Source organism: Bidens hawaiensis, unplaced genomic scaffold, assembly GCF_021521415.1.
Source record: "Bidens hawaiensis isolate Kalapana, Puna unplaced genomic scaffold, B.hawaiensis_p1.1 tig00007761_1, whole genome shotgun sequence".
NCBI classification, from domain to species: Eukaryota; Viridiplantae; Streptophyta; class Magnoliopsida; order Asterales; family Asteraceae; genus Bidens; species Bidens hawaiensis.
This window is the reverse complement of record NW_027491539.1, coordinates 450,104-470,432: the sequence shown is the minus strand read 5'-3', so window position 1 is coordinate 470,432 and position 20,329 is coordinate 450,104. Positions and strand designations below refer to the sequence as shown.

General features: G+C 35.9%; 3 protein-coding genes and 1 non-coding gene across 4 annotated transcripts; 3 read left to right on the top strand and 1 right to left on the bottom strand.

The window, feature by feature from the left end:
• Window positions 1-461: 461 nt before the first annotated feature.
• On the top strand, window positions 462-3,056 carry LOC143636009 (putative inactive ATP-dependent zinc metalloprotease FTSHI 3, chloroplastic). The gene is made up of 7 exons (XM_077103704.1): window positions 462-720; window positions 805-885; window positions 1,078-1,126; window positions 1,213-1,835; window positions 1,917-2,240; window positions 2,319-2,619; window positions 2,694-3,056. Exons 4-7 carry the CDS (start codon window positions 1,353-1,355, stop codon window positions 2,867-2,869), a joined length of 1,284 nt encoding a protein of 427 aa, XP_076959819.1. The 5' UTR covers window positions 462-720; window positions 805-885; window positions 1,078-1,126; window positions 1,213-1,352; the 3' UTR covers window positions 2,870-3,056.
• Window positions 3,057-7,529: 4,473 nt separating this feature from the next.
• Window positions 7,530-10,445, top strand: LOC143636008 (proline dehydrogenase 2, mitochondrial-like). Its single transcript, XM_077103703.1, has 4 exons — window positions 7,530-8,054; window positions 9,057-9,705; window positions 9,996-10,236; window positions 10,327-10,445. The coding sequence occupies exons 1-4, from the start codon at window positions 7,542-7,544 to the stop codon at window positions 10,424-10,426; spliced, it is 1,503 nt and encodes a 500-aa protein (XP_076959818.1). The 5' UTR covers window positions 7,530-7,541; the 3' UTR covers window positions 10,427-10,445.
• Window positions 10,446-11,843: 1,398 nt separating this feature from the next.
• LOC143636007 (ubiquitin-conjugating enzyme E2 22-like) lies at window positions 11,844-13,310 on the bottom strand. The gene is made up of 6 exons (XM_077103702.1): window positions 13,192-13,310; window positions 12,926-13,070; window positions 12,760-12,837; window positions 12,563-12,679; window positions 12,364-12,463; window positions 11,844-12,276 (listed from the first exon to the last, which is right to left on the bottom strand). The coding sequence occupies exons 1-6, from the start codon at window positions 13,192-13,194 to the stop codon at window positions 11,916-11,918; spliced, it is 804 nt and encodes a 267-aa protein (XP_076959817.1). The 5' UTR covers window positions 13,195-13,310; the 3' UTR covers window positions 11,844-11,915.
• Window positions 13,311-19,226: 5,916 nt separating this feature from the next.
• Window positions 19,227-19,298, top strand: TRNAH-GUG (transfer RNA histidin (anticodon GUG)). Its single transcript has one exon. It is a non-coding gene; the product is annotated as a tRNA-His (tRNA).
• The last annotated feature ends 1,031 nt before the right edge of the window (window positions 19,299-20,329 follow it).

Below are 20,329 nucleotides of genomic sequence, written 5' to 3'. Positions count from 1 at the left end.
TATGCTGTCAGACTCATGTGTTGTTTGCTCTGTGTAGGGGTGTAAACGAGCCTAGCCAAGCTCAATCTCGATTCGTTTCGAGCACTTTTTCCAAAGTTCGAGTTTGACTTGTAAATTGTTTTTTAAAGCTCGGGCTCAACTCGTTTGTTATTTATTAATTAAATTTTATACCTATCAATTATTTTTTTTATATTTTAAGAAAATCTTAAACAACCCTAAACTCATGTCGAGCTTGGTTATGCAGTGTTAAACCGATAAAGTACAAAAGAGGTAAAACATAACTAAATAACTAGTGTATTACATAATATAAATTATTTTTTGAAAAGTCTTATTTATCAATATTTAATTTATATAAATAATTCTCGATATCAAAACAATTTTCCTGTTCACATAGGTTCCGAATATAAAGGAGAAACAAAAATCGAGCCTTCGTTAACCTTAAGTTCGACGGCGGAATCATTCATTCAGCCTTCAATTCTCGTTTATTTGTATCGTACCTTGCACCGCACGTTACACACCAAAACCCTAATGGCCATGGCTAAACGTTTCTTGACGTCCTCACCTATGATCACCACACCAATACCCACAATACAAACCGATCCTCGATCCAAAAACTATTGCTTTAATACTCCGTCACCCTCACCCTTAACGCTAACTCCTCTGTCTCACCGTCGGCTCAATTCGATGCATGCTGCACAGCCAGTTTCTTCATTAATTAAGGTCACCGTTAGCAGTATTAATTTATTAATTGTTGACCCTTATGATTTTAATTAGATTATAATTTTTGTGGGTTTTGTTATTCAGGGTTTGGGTGGCAAATTGAGTTGGACTGATTTATCAGGGATAAGTTCATCACCATTCTTGGATAATAAAACTGATGAAAAGGTTAGTTTTTTTATTGAATTTGTGTTAAATTGTGTTAAAAAAGTAAAAATTAGGTTAATTTGTGTTAGTTTGAAGCTGGGAAGTTGATATTAGGATTATTGGAATCAAAGTTTATATTTTTATGTGAATTGTGATTATTATTATTATTTTTTTAATATGTACACTAACCACTGGAAATTATTTTGTTTAAAGTTTCAATGTCAATGGGCGAAAGAAGGCAATGTTGCTGAGAGTGAAGATGGTATGCATCTTTCTTACTTATGTTATATTAAATATGTTTTCGCTTCTTAATTTGGTGTCTTTTTGTGTATCTGAATTATGTTACAGACGCGCGGTCTGCAAAAACGAAGAGTACAAGCAAAAAGAAATCTGGATAGCTAAGGACAAAGATATATACTGTCATAGTTGGAGCTTCTTTTTGCGTAGTTGTAGCGTTTATCTCTTTTGCTCTTCCGAAGCAAGTGAAGATGCGCCACACGGTTGTCCCATATTCGGATCTAGTTGGCAGCATTCGTGAAGGGAGTGTGATAAATGTTCAGTTTGTGGAGAACTCGCGTGTGATTTATTATAATACTAAACCGTCTGCTGAACAAGATGTTGAAGTCCCACAAACTAAACTGGGACAAATAGCATTACTGAAAGCATTGGAGCCCAGATGGAAGTATTATACAAGAAATGTGGGAGATGATAAGTATCAGCTTATTAAGATGCTTAAGGATCAGGGGATCACTTACGGTTCAGACCCTGAACTTTTATCTGATTCGATGAAAACTTTCGCGTTTGCCATGCTGCAACTAGCCCCCTATTGGTTTATGTTGGGAGTTCAAGGGTTTCAGCTTTACCATCAACTTAATCTTGGAAGAATGACAAAAAGAAAACCGAGTAAGAAACAATCTGTAACGTTTGATGATGTAGAGGGTGTAGATTCTGCAAAAGCCGAGCTTCTCGAGGTAATTTGTTCTTATTTCAATGTTAAAATTGTTGTTAGTGACTTTTGCTAATGAAGTTTGATCATGCATTTGAATGTATAGATTGTGCTATGCATAAATGAAGATAGCAAATACATGAAACTCGGTGCGAAGTTACCAAGAGGGGTTTTGCTTGCGGGTCCTCCAGGAACTGGTAAAACATTGTTGGCCCATGCTGTGGCTGGAGAAGCCGGAGTGTCGTTTTTTTCAATTTCTGCTAGTGAATTGGTAGAGATATTTGTTGGCACGGGAGCTGCTCGCGTTAGAGACATTTTCCGTGAGGCGAGAAAACATTCCCCTTCCATTATTTTCATAGATGAGATCGACGCTGTTGGTGGGCAACGAGGAAGAACCCTCAACTGTGAACGTGATCAAACGTTAAACAAGGTAAACGCAGTTTAAACGCCATTCGTATTAGTTAAACATTTTGTTTTGAGGTCTAAAGATATTTGGTTATTTTTATAGCTTTTAACCGAGATGGATGGGTTTGAGAAGGATGCAAGTGTAGTGGTTATAGCTGCTACAAACCGACCCGAGACACTAGATTCAGCTTTGATGAGACCGGGTCGGTTTTCCAGGAAAGTACTTGTGGGTGAACCGGATGAAGAGGGGAGGCGGAGGATATTCTCTTTGTATTTAAGAAACGTCCCGATGGAGGAAGACAAAGAAGCCATTTCCCACCTAGTTGCTTCACGCACCCTGGGACTAGTCGGGGCTGATCTTGGAAACATAGCTCATGAATCAGTACTACTTGCTGCTCGCAGAGGTTTGTTTGTATTTTCTAAAAACAAATATTAATATCTTTCGAGTATTGGATCACTCATAGTAATATTGTTTTAGATGGTGATTTTGTGACGAGTGATGATGTTCTTCAAGCTGTGGAGCGGGCCACGAAGAAGGCCTATGACGACGAAGACAAAGATGCTAATGACACTAAATCTCCGTATCCATTTGGACCGATGGCACAAGCGCCGGTGGAGTATGGGGGCGGAGCCATGGGATTTGGGTTCCATTAATTGTTTCATTGTGATTTATTAGTTATTTATAAAAATATAGATTTGTTGGCGTTGAGGAGATGGTAAAAATAGGGAAGTAGTTATTGGCATTTGCATTGGATTGATTTGTCTCATAATCTGGAAGATGGATGCAATTCAAACTTTGGACGATGAGGTTACTTTCATTAAATAACATCTTGTTTTCGCTTCTGTTTATTTTAAGGCTATACAAACTCGTTATAATGATATTATCAGGGGCGGCCTTACTGTATTAATAGGTAAAGCTGGGGCTTGAGGCCCCGAAAAATAAGGGCCTCCGTTAATTAATTTTTGATATTTAATATACACGTAATCACATATATATTAAAAATAGTTGGTGATCTAACAAATCTTCTACATTGTCATGTTGGTTATAGGCTTATAGCCATAACCATCCAATCTTTCCAACATATCCAGGGGCGGATCCAGCATACAAACGGGTGGTTCCCCGGAACCACCCGAGTTTCGAAATAATAGTGTACGGATATATAGAAGACGCGTAGGAACCACCTTATAAATTAAGAGGGAACCACCTAAAAAAAATTCCTGGGTCCGCCACTGAACATATCTAAAATTAATTCACACATGTTCGATTTCGGCTATGTTTAACCATTTTTAAATTAGTTATTTCATGTTCACTTTTTAATCCTTTTAGTTCTATTTTTTTTCAATTGTTTCAAAAATGTTTTTTCCCTGTATATATATACCATGAACTTGTATTGTATATAAATCCTATTCCTTTTCTAAACTTTATAATTCATATACAAAACACATTGCTCGATAAACCTAAAATAAAATGAAGTGTGTGTATATATATGCTCTTTTGATTTGTATTATACATAAATCATCAAACTTGTTTTTAAAACAAAATTGAAAATGTTGTATTTTTATATACGAAACATGACAATTGCTAGGTAATTTTTTCTAAAAGTTATAAATTTTAAAATCATTTCTCTAACTCTTTGTAAGGGCCCCAAACTTTTCCACTGCTTTAGGCCATCAAAATCGTTGGGCCGGCCCTGGATATTATTATAAGTGTATATGTCTAAACTAAACACGATAATTGAGTGTAGATGATTAGCTACACATATTGTTTCTTGCAATAACACTACAGCTAGTGTAATCAAGTTTTAAACATGTAATTTTCAATAAACGTGTATCAACTTCATAATCCGCACATACTACATGGACCAATTGGTTTTTGGTTAATCAATTTTGGTTCGGTTATGGTTCAGTTGATCATTCACCTATACGCAGTTACGCACTGCTTCACAAAAGTGTGGCCACTCACCTAATATAACTTAATAGAATGAACAAGAGCAAATTCCCCCGGGACTTACAAGAGTGTTCTCAAAAGTGTGGGCACTCACCAAAACAACCCCCTTTTTTAATTGACCCGTTCTGACCAAAACCGTTTTAACCCGTGACTCATTTCAATCCATGACTTGTTCGACCCAATCCAACCCATTTGCCACCTCTAGTTCTTATTGAATCATGTATTATTAGTGGCAAGAAGGGCTATTGAGTACACTTGCTTGTTGCTTGTGCTAGCAGAGGTTTAGACGATGAAGCTGTAATTTTAGACTATTAAAAGGAGATCTATTTGTTAGTTATTTGTATGGGCTTGTTTTACTTCTCATAGTTGTTGATTACTTACATGTTAGCCATCACGATTTGGTTATCACTTAATGGTTATGCCACACACTAATATCGAAACCAAACCAAGCCACAATTTTCGGTTAGGCAGTTATGACTTAACCAAGCTACCAGTTAACTGTTCGGTTTGGTTTCATCAGTTATGGTTCGGTTGATAAGATTAAAAATAAGATTAACCAGTCATTTAGAAAAAATAATTGAAATACTAAATTAAAAATAAGATTAATTTTTTTTTTCAAAAATAGCATATAAAGATTTGCTATTTTCTAAATAAGTTTAAAACTCGCGGGCCAACTGACCCCACATTCTATAAAATGAGTCTCTTCGTGTTGGCTAGTCTAGACATGGCCAACATCATTTAATACTAAAAAGTAATATTTTGTAAAGTCTTAAATCAAAAGGTTGAAGGGTTGTATGTGTTAAGAAATATAAATGGTTGTTGTGACTTGTGATGAAGTCGAAAGTACCATGCTCTTGTATATACCACATACACACGTAGTTTCGTTTTGCTATCTTGTTACGATGGTGGCTTTTGTTCCATCCAAGAAAACCACAAGATCATCTTATAAACAATATAGGTTTGGTAACTAGCTCGTTTAGGCTTGTAGTTGTATCTTTACATGTTTTGTAACACCATAAAGCGTGCTTTATTTCTTTGAACCTTATATATTTTCTTAGGTCCTTGTTCTTTCTTTATTTTATCGGGTGTATTTATGACATCGATTAATTTTATATTAAACAATGTCACACTTAAAAACATGTACTTACAAAATACAATCATATACGTGAATAAAATGAACAATACGGATCTATTATTTGTGTATCTATTGCATTTCAACAGCTAAGCGTGTGTGATGAGTTGATGACTATGATCACAATTCACAAGTGGAAAAGGATATAAGATGGTAAAAAAAAACTTTCCTACTTTGGTGATTTCTAAGTGATTAGATGGTTTCGTGATTACAAACAATAATCTACTTATTAAGTATGTAGGTCCAGTTTGTACGATGGTATTTATGATCCTCCAACTCATACACACATCATCCCAACATGGTTCAGGTCCCACTTCCCTCCTCTTGTCCCACTAAAGAGAAATGATAAATTCTTTAGACAGGATGTTAGCTATCTTTTAAAAATTTCTTTTTGATACGTATTATTATATGTAAAAATTTCGATCGGCTCTATGGGTATATGGCAATAGTCAAGTAAAAAAATTTTCAAGCCATGTGAGAAAGTTTCTTACGTCTACCAAAATGTATCTATTTACTAAAAAAACGGTAAGATTACATATATATAATTGATAAAAACAATTGTGATCTATATAAATATTTTCATGTTATTTGCATAATATAAAAAATATTTACTTTTTTTCGCATTTGTAAGTTTTCGTTTGGATCTATCATATTTAATTCATTTAGACTTTGGGTGATGGTTAAAGCTTAGATACTTAAGGTCTTAGGTTTGAAACATGACCTAAGGGGTTTTCCTGCAGTGATGAGTAACCTGAAGCCTTAAGGTGTTCTTGGTAACTCGGGTTCTGAGTGTCAAAATCAATATGAATAATTGATATTCCGACTAAGAGAGACTCATTTGGGTATTCTGGTAGTTTCAAACATTTAAAAAAAACATATATTTAATTCATTTAAACTAACGGTTCATAAAAATTTGGAAACTTTTGATACGTCAGTGTCTCACCTAAAACTAGAGCTGGACGCACGGATGCACTACCTTTTTCTGTTGTTATTTTCTTTAATTAGAATCCATAAAATTAATTTAAAGCAATTATGCATGAATTGGGTATTGTTTTTACTATGAAAAGAATGTAATTAACACGATTTTGAATAGAGCATCTATAATGCATAATCCCCATATTTTTTTTTCCAAGACTGTATCATGTTACCTAACATAAATAACATCTATGAAGACCTAACTATTTTATGGTTAAAAATACAAGTTGTGGTTTAGCATTTTAGGCCATATTTATGTTCTTAAAAAGAAAGAGTAAATGCTAAAAAAGATTATTTGGTTTAAAATACATGTAAAGTTAACTTATTAATTATTAATATACTTTTTGCATGATTAAATAAATTAAAACTTAACTTATTTTATATTAATTATATCGAATTATATATATACAAAATAAATAATCATGATAAGAATATAACATACTTAGAGTTTTAGTGTAATGAAATAGTGTTATTGTTATATTAAATTTAGGAAAAATCCATAAAATGACTTAAACAAAGAGATTTTATGGCTAGCCTTTTGCATGCTTTTTAAATCCATAAAATGATCACTTCAAAAACCGTCGGTCACCGGTTTGAATTCATCTGCCATTCTTTCAATTTGTAACCCAAGAAAATCCTTCCACCTCTTAACAAGATTGATCATCCGACCGATTATATAAAAAACCGACTGTTTAGATTGGCCACCCGGACGAATTTAAACAGTCGGATTCGACGAAAACATAACTTTAAACACTCGAACCGACTGTTTAATAACTCATCAGTTTTAACGAAATCTATCGAATTTTATTTTCGAAAAATGGCCGGGCCTAACTTTTTATCTAGACACGTGTCTGATTGTGAATGGTTGGATAACCTATCAGACTTTAATCAGAAAATCCAACTATTTTAGTTATACAAATGAGACTAGCCAAGGAATTTACTTGGTCAAAATGACCATTTTAGATATATTCCCTTACATTTAGCGTTTTACCGATTATCTATCACACCAAAATAACGTTCGAGTTCTAGCTGGTTATTATATTTTATTAAGTCTTGAGTTCAAAAATTAAAAAGACTTAATTAATTTCTATGCACATGTTACTAAATATTTTAGGGTAGAAAGTAGAAACTTTCAAGTCAAGTACAGCTTTGTTAGACTTTTCCGTACCCGACTTTCCTTATAAATACACCTGACTACCTTTTACCATAATAAATTAATAATAATATCTTCACCGTCACCACCACCGTATTACCCGGCTAACTCCCCGTTGATGGCTCTGACCACAACCAGCCGCCGCTCATCTCACCTCATCCAGTCTCTCACTCCCCATCGTTTCCATTTTTCTCAACGAACAACAATAATTAACACCACCATCTTCCCACAACCTACAACCAACCATTTTGCATATGAATTTGAAGACACCAAAAGCCTGTTCTCATCGGTTAACACGTACAAACTCATCCGGTCCACGGCGAACCTTGGTATGGCTTCGGTGGAGCCAGTGGTGGATTTTGGGACGTGGGTTATGAGTTCTAGATTAATGGAGGTGGGTTTGGTTAGAGAGTTGGTGTTGAGTGTGGTTAAACGTACGGTTTATGAACATTTTGTTGCGGTTGAGGATACCGGTGAGGTTGGACGGACGGTGGAGAAGTTGTGGGAGGCTGGGTTAAGGGGGATGTTGGATTATGGGTTGGAGCATGCAGTGGATAATGACTCGTGTGATAAGAATGCTCAACAGGTTTTGGAAACTGTTGAATCGACCCGAGTTCTTCCTACGTCCTCGGTAAGTTCTTTATATTTCATAGCCTGTCCAGGGCCGGCTCAACCACTTTGGTGGACCTAAAACAATGTTTAAAATCGGAGTCTTGTTGTAGAAAGTTATCTTGTTTTCACTTCAAATAAATCAAGAAGCTGTAATCATTTTTCGCAAATACATAAGTAACGCAATTTGTCACACTTTCTCGGAACTAAATCAGTTTAAACGCTACTCAAAACACACGCAATAATCAAACCCCAAATTACAAAGTATAACTATTATTTTGTTATGAAAATTGGAGGTCATATGAAGGGGGGCCTAAAGCCCTACACGTGTTTCGTTGTCCTATAGACAGCCCTGAATCTATCACATCTTGCTTTTTTTTGGGTGTTTGGGACTCCTTACTTACAAGCAAAGGGATTTTTCTCAAAAGTTAAATAAGTCATAGTATCCCGACTTATTAACTTATAAAACATTCCAAATTATCAAACACTCTATTTTGAAAAGTTAATAAGTTAAAAAGAAGCTTTAATAAGCAATCCCATACACCCTTTATATTGACTTTGTTTGTTGCATTTGTCTTAGTTTTTTATTTACTTTTTAGGTTGTTCATGATCATTTTTTGTACTCTTATTTATTTCTCTTCTTATTGTATTAACACCACTTCTAGTTTATTAGTATTTTTTGTTTTTTATAATTTTATATATACTTTATGCTATTTGTATTTTTATTTTGTAAAATGAGGGGAAAAAACGCGAGGTTTTTGAGCCAGGGTCTCAACGGGAGTCACCTCTGTTAATTTTTTTACTTCCTTTCTTAAATTCGCTTTTAGATTTATGAGGCTTTTTTTAAGGCTACCAGTGCAACTTGTTGTTCGTCTTCCTCTATTTCGTTGTAAACACTACTTATTGAATGGAAATTCAACACAATTTTAGATTTGTTTTTGTATGCTTATTTGAACATTATCAGATCAATCTGTATTGTTTATTACTTTCTGAAACCTTGCATTTGATTCTATGATCACAACAGGTTAGTTTTGTGGTGGTGAAGATCACAGCCATTTGTCCTGTCTCTTTACTAAAGAGAGTTAGTGATCTTCTTAGATGGGAATACAAGAATCCATCTTCAATTAAGCTTCCATGGAAGCTTAAAACCCTTCCTATATTCGCAGACTGCAACCCGTTTTACCACACGTTACAAAAACCATCCCCTTTAACAATAACCGAAGAGCGCGATCTTGAACTAGCCCACGAAAGACTAACCACGATATGTGATAAAGCCTTAGAAACCAATGTGCCTATAGTCATTGATGCAGAGGATACTTCTATCCAACCGGGCATCGATTACTTCACGTGTTCGGCTGCTGTCAAGTACAACAAGGGGACAAAGCCTCTAGTTTCTGGCACCATTCAAGCTTACTTGAAGGATGCGGGCCCGAGGTTGTTTGAGACCAAGAAAGCTGCTGATAAGATGGGATTGCCAATAGGGATTAAGCTCGTAAGGGGTGCGTATATGTCTAGCGAAAGAAAGTTGGCTAATTCAATTGGTGTTGAGTCTCCTATACACAATAGCATTAGTGACACACACCATTGTTTTAATGAGTGCGCTTCATACATGCTAGATGAGGTTTCAAGTGGCCCGGGTGGGCTCATTCTTGCTACCCATAATCTTGAATCAGGTAAAGTTTGTAACTTTATGGCTTTGATCATGTGGGTTGCTTTGCATTTTTGTTATTTGTTTAAAAAAGACTGAAAAGGGTGCGTTTTTATTATGTTCTTGCAACGGATCATGAGCTAGTTGTAGTGCACCGAATTTGATAGATGTATAGTGAATCAGAAGTGTACATACTACCGATTATGAAAACCGACCGTTGATAACATAATTTTTCGAACACGAGGTATTTCATAAATCATTCAAGATCTTCAACGCAACATGGGTTTAAACTAACTTTTGAATAAGTTTTTATAGGTAAAATGGCTGCCCGAAAAGCACGTGATTTGGGGATTGGTAACGATAGTGATAAGCTTGAATTCGCCTCGCTTTATGGAATCGCAGACACAATGAGTTTTGGATTGAGAAATGCAGGGTTTGGTGTGAGCAAATACTTGCCATTCGGGCCCGTTTCAGAGATCATGCCTTACCTTCTGAGGCGGGCCGAAGAGAACAAAGGGTTACTATCATCTTCTCATCTTGATAGACATCTCATGATGTAAAAACTTTTATTCTAATTTCTAAACATAAGTTGTTGGTTCTTCTAAATTCGTTAACGAGTGAATTGATGGTTTTTGATTTTATGCAGGAAAGAGCTGAAGAGGAGAATGAAAGCTTGTGTTTGGCAGAAGGAGAGAGTCAATTCAAAACACAAGCAAGATCCATATATTGTTCAAGTTAAAATGTAATTAAAAATATGAGGCTGGGACTTTCGCTTCTAGATCATGTTGTGTCCAATGATGTGTATTAATCAATAGGAGCATGTGATTTCTTTGAGGATAATAAAAACAATATTATTAATCTCTTCCTCATGTATTTCATATAGATAAAAAAAATTAATACGGGTCGGTTTTGTAATAAGCATTATATCAAAATATAGATAAAAATAACATATCGAAGCAGTATATTTAAATTTTTATTTAGTATGGTATATTAAAATTTATATAAGAGAACCAACACTTTACAACAATAAAAATCTGACCTCCAACTTGTAACAAACAGGTAGTGATCCAGATTACTAAAAAATGTGATGGTGTAGAGCCATTTACGCCACCAAATTAGGACATGTCCAGCAAAACACCTATATATATAACAATAACAACCTTAGGACCATCAAAAAGTCTTAATTTTCAATCACATTTGTAAACTCTTTTCCAAAACATTATGGATAAATCACAATATGATGCTGGTAAAATTGCTGGTCAAACTCAGGTATTCGTTACGATCACTGGATTATACCATCATTCTTACGAAAGAAATGCGTTTATTTATTATCTAATATATTTTCAGGAAAAGACCAGTAACATATTAGAAAAGGCTGATAAAAATGCCCAACAAGTAAAGGAAAATGTGCAACAGGTTTGTTCCTCTCATTTGCTTAACATAATAACTCATCAGTCAAAATTCATCCTAAAGCTTTTTAAATGATAGTGACAAATTCAAGCATTTTATATGGAACATGTTAATTAACGAGTCAAACTGAAATTTAGAAAACGAGTCAGTTAGACTACCCACTATGGTGACCATTTATCACAACCGGTTGCAAGGTGGCACAAAATGACAAAAAAACATTTTAATTAAAAAATTGGAAATTCTTTTTTGTTCACAACCGTGTTGCAACCTTGGTTGTTCCAACAACCCAAGTTTGTAACCAAACTTTTATATCTAACTTAGTTTTTTCATGAAAATTACAACTTTTAACCTTTTTTAAAAAAATGTAACATGGTTTTATTTATAAAAAAATACTAAACATTTTGATATAAAGTTTATAAAAAATGAAGCATTTTTATTTAATAAAATATTGGTTTAGGTTGGGTTGTGATAGTGAGTAAAATATTAGATTGGGTTGGGTTGTATAGGTGGAAGAAAGAGAAATTAGTTTTTTAATAAATGGTTGGGTTGGTTTGGGTTGTGATAGTGGATAGTCTTAGTCTAACCATTTTATGCGGGTTTGGGCGAAAGAAGGAGCCAAGGATGCCGCCGGTGTCAACAAATAAACAAACCGCCTGATTTTTACTTTAGTTATCTAAGGATGTTAAATAAATTATATGATGCTGGTCAGAACTATGATGTGTATAATGTAAAACAAAGTAAAAGTGTTACGATATTTTGAACATTTATGCATTAAAAATTAAATGGATTGAAGTAACATAGCATACATGACTAGAAAACCACAAATTACAATCTTTTTAAGCTTTTCTTTCTAGCATCAATCTTCTTTTTATCGGCTTGACCTTTCGCCAACCCTCCTTCCTTCTTATGTACTGCCGCCACAGGCGGTGCAGCAGCAGATCCGCTACTAACTCCAATCTCAACCACCGTGCTCAGGACGGCGATTGGTAGTTCATGTCCACTTGCCCCTTTCATGTTGTTCAATGAAGGTGCCAAAGGCGTCGGCTGCACCACTGCTCCAGAGACAGCGGTTTTTGGGTCAACAATACAAACCGCAGTGTTTGTCTGGTCAACGTTTACGGCTGCAGTGGTCGATTCAGATTTAAACTTTGGTTTTGGCTTTAGAGCATGAATTCCAGTATACAGCCTATGAACATTATCAAGATATTAGTACTTATTATTGGATCAAGATTTATTAATGATATATAACTAAATTGACCAGTCAGCAGCTTACCTGGCATGCTTAGCATACTCATCATAGTTCTCAAGCAGCATTTTACCGGCCTGCTCGTTCAATGCAGATTCTGGAAATGGCTCAATAAGCAAGCATCTGACTACCTGCAACCAGGAACAAATTGACCATAAGTTGACTAATTTAATCATAACAAGTTTCAATTAGAAAGCACAAAACATGATTCTTGAACCAATGGAACTTGCAATTAGAACGTGGCGTAAGCCAAGAGTAGGGTTCCAATCCCTCTTCAATGTGTTGACACATATTTCACCATTTGAAGCAATGTTCGGGTGGAAGATCTTGGTCAAAAAATAGCCTGTAAACAGACACAGAAACAAGATGAATAACAACAGAACAAAAATAATGGATTTCTTATCTAACAAATTTTCAACAAACCTTTAGGAGGCGAGTGAGGAAAATCACGCGACAGAATCAGCTTCATGCGAAAAACGCCATTTTCATATGGAGTGCCGGCTGCACATGAATCAATCAAGTCTCAATATATATGCGCCCTTATTATCACACACAAACAAATATATGCAAATATAAAGCGAATTAGTACCAGGGCCTTCTATATCCGCAAATATTGTCGAAAAATCATCATCATTTACTCCTACTTTAATTCCCTCGGGTGGTGTTTCATCAAGATTTTTCAATTCCCTAGCAAGTTGTTTGATTACATTTGGAGGAAGATTCTCGTTTGTAGCCTGCGACAATTACATAGTAAACGTTAAACTTTACCAAATGAAAAATTGTGTGTTTTAGCCTAATTATAATAGACAAAAAAACAATTCAATTCATAGAAAGATGTTCGGATTGAGAACTTACCATCAATCACAAACAAGATTATAGACCGGACACCAAAAGGCAATGACAGGAGTAGAGTAGATTGTTCAACAACGACACCACCGAGTAACCTGTTAAGATTATAAATAATTTAAAGGTTATAACACCAAACAAAAGTCAAAAGTATAAAAATTGGTTATCTGCAACAATGTTTTGCATATTAAAAAAAAACCCTAAATTCAAGATATAATAATCAAACAAATTAAATGTAAGATCTCTCTTGACTTGATTACAAAACCCTATCAATCAATTAAAAAAACCCTAATTTCAGAAAGTAATAATCAAACAAAACCTAAAATACCCAATTCTCTAAATAAAACGTTAACTGTTGACCAAATCGAATCGAATCGAATCAATCGATTAAAAAGCCCCAAATAAAACCCAAATCCCTAATTCAACAATCAACCACCAAACCCAAGATTCCAAAATTACATCCACAACAACAACAAGATAACGAATTTGTCAACCAAACAACGATTAATCGAAATCAAACTCACAATGGCGACTAAAGAAACAAAACCAGTTCAGAAACACATGACAATTCATGATCGACTTCAAGAACAACAACAAGTATTAATTACCTCAAATCAAGACTTCACAAATTGATGAAATGAGATTAGATTCGATGGATCAAATGATTGATTGATGAGAGAGAGAGGAAGAGCGTTGGGCAATTGGCATACACCCAACAAGCAAGAGTTTACCGTTGAGGCGTTGTTTTTGTTACTTTTGTATAGGTTTGGGGTGAAGTTGTAAATGTTAGTCGGTACAAGGTGGGCCTAGGAAATAGATAAAAGTCAGTGTCAATCACAGCTGGCTTTCGTTTATTGGTTGTATTATTATAAATTATTAATATTAATTATATTTTATTTACAATTATTGAAATTGGTAAAATTATACACTCCTCTCTCGAGTCCTCTCATTTTCAAATTCTCAATTATATATCTTTTTAGAAAGGAATTCGGACAATTGTGGTAAGGAGTTCAAAAGTTGATGTAATGTTGTATCTTTTTTTGAAGGGATATTATAAGCTTTATATTGGTGAGTTCTGATTGGCCAAGATCCAACTATATGAAGTAATGTCTATTTCCTTCTTTTTTCCTTTGATGGTGCTCGTAGATGATTGAGAACTAAAGAGTCAAATCAGTTTAAACAATTGATATTATGTCTCATGAAAGCTTACTCGAGTATCGTGATACTTTTAAAATGTAAAACACATATTAAATAATATAATATACACTAAATCTTATTATCACAAAAGGGATAAAATTTAGATATCCACAATCACGTCAATTAGGTATTTGATAGATTGAGTTGTTGTAGTTTAGAAGCCGATCAGAAATAAATAAGTAAATAAAACACAATATTATATGCAATAATAAAGTTAACATTATGCACTCGGTTAGTTAAACAGAACAATGAAACTATTGTAGAAAAAATATAACAATAATAATCAAACAAACCTAAGAATTAATGGTTTAATCATGGTTATATTTTGTCGAGTTCTAATATACATGAATATCAATCGTGTGGAGTTGAGGGGTTGATGGGTTTTGGGTTGACAAGTTGAAAGCCGCCCCATATGTTTACTCATGTCATATCATATCAGACTCACTTAAAATCGTGTGAGGTTGAGAGGTGATGGATTTATTTGTACGAGGCACATTTTGAACTCACTTGGAGTAAATCACAACCCACTAGAAAATATTTACATGGCTTCCTTAGAGGGGGCGGAGTGGTGCGTAGGGATGGTACCGGTACCGACTGGTACCGATCCTGATTTTCCCGATCCCGAAAATTGAAAATTCTTGGTACCGAAATATTCGATTCGGTACCGCTACGGTACCGGTACCGGGGCGGTACCGGGATAGTACCGGTACCGAGGGTAAAAAATCGGGAAATACCGGTACCGTACTGATCCCGAAACTTAAAACTTTGGTACCGATTGGTACCGGTACCGATTTTGCTCATCCCTAGTGGTGCGTGAGGAGCCGACCATCACGCGTGATGGCAATTTGCACACCGCCGCCAGTCCCCCCCATCACGCGTGATAGGGGTGGTGTGCGTGATAGCCATCACGCAGTGAGGGGGTGTGTTTCGAGAGAATATGACCGTTGGGGAGGGAGCCGTTGGGAGGGGGGTTTAATTTAAAAAAATAACCAATATAAAACCAAAACCAAAACATAAACCAAATCCAACTCAAAGTACTATCAATTTCCCTTTCATTCACAACAAAAAAATATGGAATTTCCGAAATACTTGGTTCCCTTAGACACCGATAGCTCTTCGTCTTCGGACGATGACATTCTCGAATGGTTCCCCTTGTTATATAACGAACTTGAAGGCCCAAGCCGTCCAAAGAAAAACATGGTGGAGCGTGATCGTATACATGCCCACGAAGTGCTAATGAACGACTATTTTGTGGAGGAGCCGAAATACAATGACGAGACGTTTAGGAAACGCTTTCGTTTAGAGAGATTTCGTGTAAGGCCCCGTTCCCGGTAACCCTACTTTAGCGTCGGATTTACCCATAAACACAGTTCTTACAAATCAGAGTTCATTAAAACTTTTCGCGGAATATAAAACATCATCCATTCGTTACAAAACATTAAATCTTTTCTTTGATACAATAATCCAAAACATTATAATTAAACCTCTTTTCTTTATATCTTCAGATGCCAGCCGTTCAATCCATGTCATGTGCCAACCTCATGTCAACTCTTTAATCAATTCACCTGTGTGCATACTAAAAGTCAGCTACGCTGAGTGAGTTCTAGTTAATCAAGCAACTCATCATACAACCACTTCATACATCATATATGTATCCGAAGACACATAATCCACTGTCTAACCTGTTCACCTTACCACTTAACCACTTAACTGCCCCTAACCACTTAGCCACTTGTTTACGGAAGCACATTGAGGCTTGCCCTCCTACGCACTCCCGTTATGCCACTTAATAACGAGGACGCGTATAGGCTTACCCTACCACGCACTCACGTTATGCCACTTAATAACGAGGACACGTATAGGCTTACCCTACCACGCACTCACGTTATGCCACTTAATAACGAGGACACGTATAGGCTTACCCTACCACGCACTCACGTTATGCCACTTAAATAACGAAGACGCGTATAGGCTTACCCTACCACGCACTCACGTTATGCCACTTAAATAACGAAGGCACGTATAGGCTTACCTTACCACGTACTATCGTCATGCCACTAACATTCTTAATAGACCCCTTACCACTTCTATCACACTATCATCTACTTGTCTACAACACACTTCCTATCATTTCATCATTTACATAATAAGCAAGTCACATCATAGCAATCATACACACTATTAACCACTTGAAAGTCTCTATCTTTGACGATACGTGCAATATCCGAAGATCGTTCACGCACCGACAAGCATTATATAATAACTACTTTGTATAACATCTATAGCATACACTTACCACTTAAGGTAAGTGTATTCACACTTCACATCGAGTATGCACACAGCCCCGAAAACATAACAAGGAAATGGGGCTAGAAACTCACATGAACTCGGCTACTTCTTCCGTTAATGGTTACTCATTTCTTTGGCTGTGCACGGCCAACTGTATAACAATTATGCGTATTGATCACTATCATTTTCCATTAGGATTTTAATTTATTTTCTAATTCGATAACTCATTCTTCATAGCGTATTAAGTCTGATTCGATATCTCATCCGTTACCTTAAACGTAAGCGAACATACATGTTAGGCGAACTTAACTAAGTTAAGCGAACTTAACATTCAGCGAACTTGGATTCTGGCGAACTTATCAGTAGAAAACTTATATATAGCGAACTTAACATTAGCGGCTTAGGATCAGGCGAACTTATGCACGGGCGAACTTGTCTACAAGCGAACTTGTCTTCAAGCGAACTTGTCCACAAGCGAACTTTTAATAACGCGAACTTCCATAGCGAAGTTATCCAGTAGCTGCGACGGGTTGATTTTTATCAACCTTAACAAGCATCTTGTGATTTTAATACTCTTGTTAAGGTTCGATATCATCCACTAACGTTTCCTACCTATTTTCGTTCATTTTTAACCCGTATATACCATAAAGCTTGGACCTTTACGCTTAAAAACGTTCAATACAAGTCGCCGTACATAGCCATAGGTTCGTTAAGTTCGTTTCCAACGTCAAGTTTGCTACTTTATATTTCGTTTAGATCCGATTTACTTTATCTTTAAGTTTCAAGACTAACCGTTTATAAAAACATAAACTTTAAAGATAACGGACATACCTTTACGTGTTTTTAAGGTTACGGTTAGCTTGGTGATGAACTAAAATCCTGTATCTTGCTTGCACGCTCAAGATCTATCAAGTTATAGGCTCGGTTTGGTCTCGGATTGCACCTTAGATCGCGGCCGCATAGGGTGTAGGAAGTATGTGTGTTTGAGTGTAGAGAATGAAATGGATAAGATGGATGGAAAATGGAAAAGGATTAGGGTTTAAGGGGTATTTATACTCCCTTAAACCCATAGACCTAAGGCCCATATTTTCTTTTTGGTCCATCTTTGCTTTCATTAAACCAAGCCCATTACCCCTTTATCATTATTATTATATTATTATTACCGCTCCGCTAACTCATTTAGTTCACCCGACACAAATAATATATATTAAGTATTATCCTAGAATTTTCGGGATGTTACATTTCGGTGTTTTAAAGGGTAGATGGTGCATACTCAGACGAGGAGTAGACGTTTATTGTAACTTTTATTTTTTAATTCTAATTTTTAAGTTGAATTATGTTTTAGTAAACTATTGTTTTTATTTTTTAAGTTCTAGTAAAATATTGTTTTTATATTTTAAGTTGAAAAAAAAAATTAAAAAAACAAAAAAAAAATTTCTATCACACCACACCACACCACACCACACCACCACCCCTACCAAATTTCATCAAAATATGATGGATTTGAGGTTGGTGATGTGGCACAATTTAATTGGATGTGGTGTGTGAGGAGATTTGCACCACCCCTCCCCCCTTAGACTGTGGGTAATGAGGCGCGGAGGAGGGGGGTGATCCAGGTGGCTACAAACGTGGCTCGCGCACACCATTACCACCCCTCATGCGAGCGGGTTTTCTAAGGGAGGGGCAAGCCGGACCACGGGGCGCAAAGGGGTGAGGATTTAGAGAGAGAAAGTGAGATTGGGGTTTTGAGAGAGAGAGAGAGAGAGAGAGAAGTGTGTGTATGTTGGGTTTTTGAAAGAGAGAGAGAGAGGAGAGTGTGGTTTGATCTATGGTGGTGGTCCGGTGATCGGTGATGGTTTGATCTGTGGTGGTGGTCCGATGGTCCGGCTTGATCTGTGGTGGTGGTGTGGTGATCGGTGGTGGTGGTCCGGTGGTCCGATGATTAGTGGTGGTGGTCCGGTGATAGGTGGTGGTGGTGGTGTGATGTGTGTGTATGTTTCAGTGAAGATGAAGAAGAAGAATATTAATACTAAAATTAATATTTAAAATAAATAAATAAATGGATCAAGCCCCGGATCACCTGGACCACTACACCCTCCGGGGTTTGGTTGAGGGGCTTGATCCACTGATCCAGTGTCATGTCATCGCCTACGTGTCGGGTTTTGATTGGCTCACTTGGGGCTCAACCAAGCCCCATTACCCTTAGCCTTAGCATTGTCTCCAATTGAATCATCTATCTCGAGAGTCGAGCCTAATTATACCCATATCAAAGTAATAAGAATGACCTCACTGCTCCATGTAACAAGTTTAATGTCACATGATTATACCCATGATATTATTACAACTATTAATTTTAAAGACAACACACAAGTTAAGATTAGTGATTAATTGATTGTTCAACTATCATACATGGTTTTATCTACGTTAAACAATTAGCATCGTTGTTTGTGAATAAAAATATATAAATATTTTAACACACATGGTTACTGCTTCAAATCATTAACAATTCAATCACACATCTCTCTTTTATGTTTAAATTGAGACAATGAAAGTATCTTGTGGCTGTAGTTTAGTGGTAAGAATTCCACGTTGTGGCCGTGGAGACCTGGGCTCGAATCCCAGCAGCCACAAACATTTTTATTGTCGTCTATTTTAGTCCGTTTAGACATGCAAACCATATTTACTTTACATTTAACACAAATACGATTTAATATTTATCAACTTGCATTTATATTTGTCATCAAGTAGAGTTATTTCCATCACTGTTAAGCTATAAATGAGACTAATTGTCTTCAAATAATTATCTTTGCAACAAAAAAGTTATAAATCTGTGATATTTAAAAACCCATTATTTTTTTTATTATTTAATCTTTTTTTTAAATAGCTATGAGTGTTAACAATATCGTTGTCAAGTACACATTTCAAGTTTTATGATTACATTAGTTGTGTTATTTTGTTCACATTTTAAGACAGTCTGTTAACATAAAATTATAAATTATAATCGGACCGAAATGGAGATTGGAGAGTTATGAAACATAGAAATGCCAAGTTGCCAACGCCCATTGTCAAATATTTGTAAATTCAATTCTTTCTGGTGTCCAATAGTGGGATATGAATGTGATAATGCATGATATGTGATGGAATTGAATGCACATGCCTAAAAACGCAACTTGTGGTCCGTAGACTTCGGAGACTTTACACAACAACTTAAAATGAACCCTTAATAAACGAGCTCGAAAGATTCGACTACAATTAGGATGGATTTGTCATTTGCCACTGACCCTGTGAGGACTAAGGCATAGTTATTGGCTTTATTCTACAAATTTAGTTCTTCGAGGCACATTTGGCAAATTAATTAACCAAGACCTTTAACAACTTATTCTCTTTAGAGCACCCACAATGCGCTAAAAATCCTAAAGTTTGAGTCTACGTGGCATCAAACAAACTTGAGGAGAGTTGAAATAAACCATTGTGGAGCTTTGAAGTTTGTGGCAGGTTTGTCTCTTCAAACTTGCAACAAACTTGCATTGTGGGCCCCCATCTTTTATACACCCACATACTATATGTACGTATACATACATACATACACACACACACACATATATACAGGGGATGGATCTTGCGAGAAGTGATATTACAGCGAGAAGTGAATGTGTAACTC

Excerpts from the sequence above, each read along its gene's own strand:
- LOC143636009 (XM_077103704.1), top strand. The coding sequence starts at position 1,353 with ATGCGCCACACGGTTGTCCCATATTCGGATCTAGTTGGCAGCATTCGT. Across the intron at positions 1,836-1,916 it reads CAAAAGCCGAGCTTCTCGAG|ATTGTGCTATGCATAAATGA; the intron begins GTAATTTGTTCT and ends TTGAATGTATAG. Across the intron at positions 2,241-2,318 it reads GTGATCAAACGTTAAACAAG|CTTTTAACCGAGATGGATGG; the intron begins GTAAACGCAGTT and ends TTATTTTTATAG.
- LOC143636008 (XM_077103703.1), top strand. The coding sequence starts at position 7,542 with ATGGCTCTGACCACAACCAGCCGCCGCTCATCTCACCTCATCCAGTCT. Across the intron at positions 8,055-9,056 it reads GAGTTCTTCCTACGTCCTCG|GTTAGTTTTGTGGTGGTGAA; the intron begins GTAAGTTCTTTA and ends TGATCACAACAG. Across the intron at positions 9,706-9,995 it reads TACCCATAATCTTGAATCAG|GTAAAATGGCTGCCCGAAAA; the intron begins GTAAAGTTTGTA and ends AAGTTTTTATAG.
- LOC143636007 (XM_077103702.1), bottom strand. Across the intron at positions 12,464-12,562 it reads ACGCCACGTTCTAATTGCAA|TCAGATGCTTGCTTATTGAG; the intron begins GTTCCATTGGTT and ends GGTTGCAGGTAG. Across the intron at positions 12,277-12,363 it reads GAGTATGCTAAGCATGCCAG|GCTGTATACTGGAATTCATG; the intron begins GTAAGCTGCTGA and ends TAATGTTCATAG.